The following is a 5,352-nucleotide window of genomic DNA, read 5'->3' as shown; positions in this document are numbered from 1 at the left end:
CAAGATGCCAATAAAGTATTTGCCCGGTAATGGAGTTCTTCACAGGTCACCCCTTCAGCCCACACATATAGCCTCATTCATGCATCTTAAGCACACATCGGAGGCAACCCCCTCCATGCATCAGATCAAATGCACTGTTAATCTCTCCAAGAGTCAAATTGTGGGTAATGTACTCATCAATTTTGATTTCCTGCAACATCAAGGAGTGTATAACAAACTACTGCTTGCTCACACAACAGACTCAAATATAGAATGTATAAACAAACTACATTTACCTTCTTCATGTACTTGTCCACAAGCCAAGGCACTTGTGAACGGCTCTTGAAACCACCAAAAGCAGTCCCTTTCCAAACACGACCAGTCACCAATTGGAAAGGTCGAGTAGATATCTCCTGACCTGACGCAGCGACACCTATGATAACTGATGTTCCCCAGCCCTGAAAGTAGTTCAGGTGCATTAGATGTCATTCACAATTCACGCAATCATTAATGCTCTGTTAATTCAGGCACCACTCACCTTGTGACAGCATTCCAAAGCAGCCCTCATGACAGAGACATTTCCAATACACTCAAAACTGTAATCAACACCACCATCCGTGAGATCAACAAGGACCTGCTGAATTGCTTTATTATAGTCCTTTGGGTTCACAAACTCTGTGACTCCAAAATTTTTTGCTGCAAGTTCCAATTTACTAAAAAAGGTAAACACATAGAAGTAACACATGATTTTTTGTTAAAAAAGATAAGCGAAAAACCACTCATTTTCTTGCAAATTTATTTCATTATTGACATTACACAGAATGTTTACTGGATATTTCATAATTATGTTTAACAAATAATATGCTTTCTAAGCATCATTATTTGTAAATTACTTACCTACATCAAACTTTTTGCTGTCAATATCTACACCAATTATTCGTGAAGCACCAGCTGATTTTGCACCCTCTGCAACCTGCAACATTGCATTCAAAAATAGGTAACATAAACAATTTAATATCTAGCACCACAAAGAGAACAATGGAAGCAATAACAAACTTTTTGAAAAGATGGATGAAAACATGCCAAGAAGTTCATAATAAACACTGTAAATAATTTTCTAGATAAGTGGGATGCATCTTTGACACTTACTGCAAGACCAACAGTCCCAAGGCCAAAAATAGCAACAATAGCCCCTGGTTCAACTTTGGCTGTATTCCAAACTGCTCCAAGTCCTATCCAACACAAACTATATATAAATATGAAGGTTTGTGCAAAAGATGCAGTATGCACAATCATGAAACCAAATAAATTACAGTCAAATAAAAAAACTACCATGCTATCCATTAGAAGATTATATATGGAATTACAGATTTGTTAAAAGAAAGTAAAAACTTACCAGTTGGAACACCACATCCAAGAAGGCATACTTTGTCCAAAGGAGCTTGTGGATCAATCTTAGCAACACTAACATCATGTACAACTGTGAACTGGCTGAATGTTGAGGTGCCCATGAAGTGGTATATTGGTTTTCCATTTATTGAGAAGCGACTCTTGCGATCATTCATCATGACTCCAGCTCCAGTGGCTGTCCTAACTTTGCCGCATAGGTTTGTCTTCCCTGATTTGCAGAACTTGCATTCTCTACACTCTGCCTGGTAACAAGGGATGACATGGTCACCTGGTTGAACTTCAGTTACACCTTCACCAACACTTTCTACAATCCTGCGCTCAAAAATTCAAACAAAACTCACTCTTTAGCAATCAAGAGGCTCATGAACTATAAGAACTAATAAGAAACAACATACCCAGCAGCCTCATGACCAAGAATGCATGGGAATAGACCCTCAGGATCCTGAAAAGGCAAATCATGCATGTTAGACATCAGAACTAAACATTGGATTAACATTATGAAAACAGACAAAAAACTTGAGCCACATTAGATTAGGCGTTATCAATGTCACAGCAAGTGGATACACAAGAAACATCAAATTATATTACTATCAATAGTATCTCACTCCAATTTCTCATTACCTAAATTAGCAAAATCAACATAACACAACATTATGCACATATCTTTCCCATTTTAAAGCAAGAAAATAGTCTGCAAAAATACTTCATTTTGGATTGAACTTCCACTTTTTCTTTCTTCCTAAGAATAGATTAAGGAGACCATTCAGTTCACATAGTATTTTGAGCAAGAAACACATTACCCTAGGAATAGTTTGGCCATTGCTTTTACCTTTTTCTTTCGCTTTTTTTTTATCTTCCAAAAGTTTGGGATACTAAAGCAAATAAATATTTTTTAAGAATAAAAAAATTACCGATATAAATTTTTTGGAAAACAAAATGTAATGATTATACTTTTTTATATAAAGTACTAATTTAGAATTGGTATTCATTTTAGTTATCTGTTCATCTTTAATCAATTAATAGTTATCTGGTCATCACAAATTCTTAGAAAAGTAATATGCAAACTGTAAAAGCAACAATCAAACCCAGCCTCAAAGAATCCACATAAAAAAAGTTATCCAATTCCCGTTACTCATTCATCGCAAATCAATCCATCTTCAACAGTTTCTTCCCTTAAGATAAAGCAACTGATGCGGGTAAAACTTTTCAAACCAAAAAACCACACCAAAGAAATGCAATGCACCCGATTTTAAACAAAACTAAGAAATCAACTGAGATATAGAAAATACAAAAAGGAAAAATAAAAAAACAAAAACCTTTCCGCTCCAAGTGTACGCATCAGTGTGGCACAGAGCAGTGAAATGAATCTTGATCCGAACCTCACCGGCTTGCGGCGGAGCCACCTGGACATCCTCAATGACCAGCGGTTTGTTCGGTTCATAAGCCACCGCCGCTAAACAATCACAATTAATTTATTAGGGTTTCAAAACAATGAGCCAAAAAATAAAGGGGAGAAAGAGAGTTACCTTTACAAGTGATGACTTGCCCTTGAGTAGCCATTAATGAAAAATCAGAAGGATTCTAGAGGAAGATGAAACAATAGAGAAATGAAGAAATGATTTGTTTTTGAGGTTGAGAGTTCACAGAAAGAGCGGACAAAAGGTCTAATCAAGCTTTCTCTGTTCTTTCAGATATACGATAAATCAAATCGATTTGTACTGGAGTCGCTGATGTTTGTTTGCCAGTGTAGTGTTATCACTGACCCTGATTTTGCAAGTCCGCCTATTTTTATCCCTGATGAAGTACTAAATTTTAATTTGAGAAATAAAATATAAGTTCAACACTCAAACAAACACTTTTAACTGCGTCAGAAAAGTTACTTCAGTTTTAAATTTTTTTATTATATTTAATTAAATTTTTAAATTTTTATTTTAAATTAAATAAAATTTTTTAATTATTAATTAACTTTCATTAATCAAGAATATATATGATATTTTTATATTACGTCATTTTTATGTAAAATTTTGATAAATATTATTTATTAGAATTTATATTTATCATTTTACCTTAACACATATTTAAAAATGATTGATTAAAAATTTAAAATAAAAAATAAAAAAATATAATTCCTTTTTGCCATAACCTAATACAAGACAAACTTTTGGTATTTAACAAAATAAATCATCAAATTTAAGATTGATCCCAAACTTGAAAAAAAAATTATAAGAGATGAGTTAGTTTGATCCCAATATGAACTAATCAATTAATTTTTAAAATTCCAATCCAAGTTACATGATAAAACTAACATAAATAAGAGAATTTTTGTAATATTACACTACGAAAATATCAACAGAATCAAAAATCTTTCCTGAAATCTTCCTATGTCTTATTGCCACCATGGCAGCGATGGTACACTTCGCAGCACTCAACGGACAAAAGAAATCAAACTTAAAACTTCTTTCATCATTCCCACAACAAACAAAATTATGAAGAAACCTGATTTTTGATATGCTTACAATCGCAAAAACTAAGCATTGAAAACAAGAACATTGTTAACGCCACTTTAAATAGTTTTCTTTTCCTAAGGGGCTTAACAATATTTAGCCATTGGCAAGTGCAGTCTCTCAGAGCATCAGACCTTGATTTCCAATGGCAACCCAGTCACCTCCCTTGACATGGCTTTCCCCCTTCATCTTCACTTTTTATATGTTCTTTAGCTTCCAAGTAGCATTTGACGGTAATTGAACAACATATAAATTCAAGAAGTCAAAGGTTGAAAATCCTAAATTATTTTGAATTTAATTTGTTTGTTTTCTTTAAATATTAAATCAGATGATTTAGTTTGTTTAAAAGGATAATGTTTGTTTAACAATTAGGAAGAAAGTAATTAGGTTTTTCTTAAATCGTTACTAAATTATTTTTGAAAATGTGTATGGGTAAAAAAGCTAAGCTTACAAATCTTAAGCAGTAATATTTAATGTCATGTTAATTTGTCACATAACAAATGACATGGTATATAAGTGTTATAAGTTTTCATTAATCTATGATTAAAAAGAATAGCTTATTTGATTTGAAATAAAAGTTTATGGATTTATTTGAATATAATAAAAAGATTAGGACTGAATTAATTTTTTTGATATAATTTAAGGATTTATTTGGATATTTAACCATAAAATAAATGTGGCAATCGTTACTTTATTTATTGCCTTGGCAATAATTTACATAACTAAGGATATAATCTTCATATTGGGATTAATCAGAAAAGAGAAAAGACTCATTCTCAATATTAAAGGTTTATGGTGGTGGAAACTGCAAAAAAGATAAATGAGTGTAAATGCTTGATTTTAACTATTAACGAAATTTTCTATGATATTATATAAAATTGTTTCACATTAAGTATATGACTAAATAGAGTATAATGAGAGTAATAACATGAATAGAGCAGCTATGTTGTTTTTGGATAATAGTAAAAGTAATTCAAGATCAGGATAAGTAGGGTTTATAAATTACTTTTCATCTTTGAAATTTTTTAAAAAAATTGACTTAATGGTTCATATTTAAAAGTAATTAAAAGATTTATTTCTTAATCTTTTTCAAAAGCTCTAGCTTTTCCCTTTTCTTTAGGAAGTGACACATTTTAACTATGTCATTAGTCACCTGAATATCTAGAAAACCCATAACTCCACTATACACAATGGGGTACCATGTTTCTCTGATTACATGCATATTGCTCATAGTAATTACTCCCTAGTATATGCATATTGCTCGAGTAGTGACTCATTCCTAGTTTATAAATAGAGCTGTGAGTGTGACAATTCGTCAAGGATACTGAAAACTAAATAGATTCCTCTCTAAACTCTTCTAAGTACTTTCTCTCTTACCATGCTCTTTCCATTTTGCACTATTGCCTCACTTTCTCTGCACTTATCTTAAGCTTTGTTCGAGATTTGGTGAAAATCAATT

The 5,352-nt window shown here is 32.2% G+C and overlaps 2 protein-coding genes across 2 annotated transcripts in view; both read right to left on the bottom strand.

The window, feature by feature from the left end:
- Positions 1–6: 6 nt before the first annotated feature.
- HOT5 (GroES-like zinc-binding dehydrogenase family protein) lies at positions 7–3,134 on the bottom strand. Its single transcript, XM_021424425.1, has 9 exons — positions 2,916–3,134; positions 2,706–2,842; positions 1,785–1,831; positions 1,376–1,701; positions 1,129–1,211; positions 877–952; positions 518–675; positions 276–437; positions 7–190 (listed from the first exon to the last, which is right to left on the bottom strand). The coding sequence occupies exons 1-9, from the start codon at positions 2,947–2,949 to the stop codon at positions 74–76; spliced, it is 1,140 nt and encodes a 379-aa protein (XP_021280100.1). The 5' UTR covers positions 2,950–3,134; the 3' UTR covers positions 7–73.
- Positions 3,135–4,675: 1,541 nt separating this feature from the next.
- LOC110413382 (ammonium transporter 1 member 4-like) overlaps positions 4,676–5,352 on the bottom strand; it is a 1,785-nt gene continuing 1,108 nt past the window's right edge. The window contains exon 2 of the mRNA XM_021424158.1: positions 4,676–4,698. Within this exon, the coding sequence (XP_021279833.1) occupies positions 4,676–4,698 (23 nt within the window). The remainder of the gene's footprint in view (positions 4,699–5,352) is intronic.

Source organism: Theobroma umbraticum, unplaced genomic scaffold, assembly GCF_002168275.2.
Source record: "Theobroma umbraticum cultivar Fairchild unplaced genomic scaffold, ASM216827v3 scaffold_4.1, whole genome shotgun sequence".
NCBI classification, from domain to species: Eukaryota; Viridiplantae; Streptophyta; class Magnoliopsida; order Malvales; family Malvaceae; genus Theobroma; species Theobroma umbraticum.
The sequence above is the reverse complement of the archived record's forward strand: the minus strand, read 5'-3'. Positions and strand labels throughout refer to the sequence as shown.

Bases quoted from the DNA above. Each gene is read 5' to 3' on its own strand.
- HOT5 (XM_021424425.1), bottom strand. From the start codon at position 2,949: ATGGCTACTCAAGGGCAAGTCATCACTTGTAAAG. The intron at 2,843-2,915 runs GTAACTCTCTTT...GTGATTGTTTAG, and splicing joins GCAAGTCATCACTTGTAAAG to CGGCGGTGGCTTATGAACCG. The intron at 953-1,128 runs GTAAGTGTCAAA...GCAATGTTGCAG, and splicing joins TTGGGACTGTTGGTCTTGCA to GTTGCAGAGGGTGCAAAATC.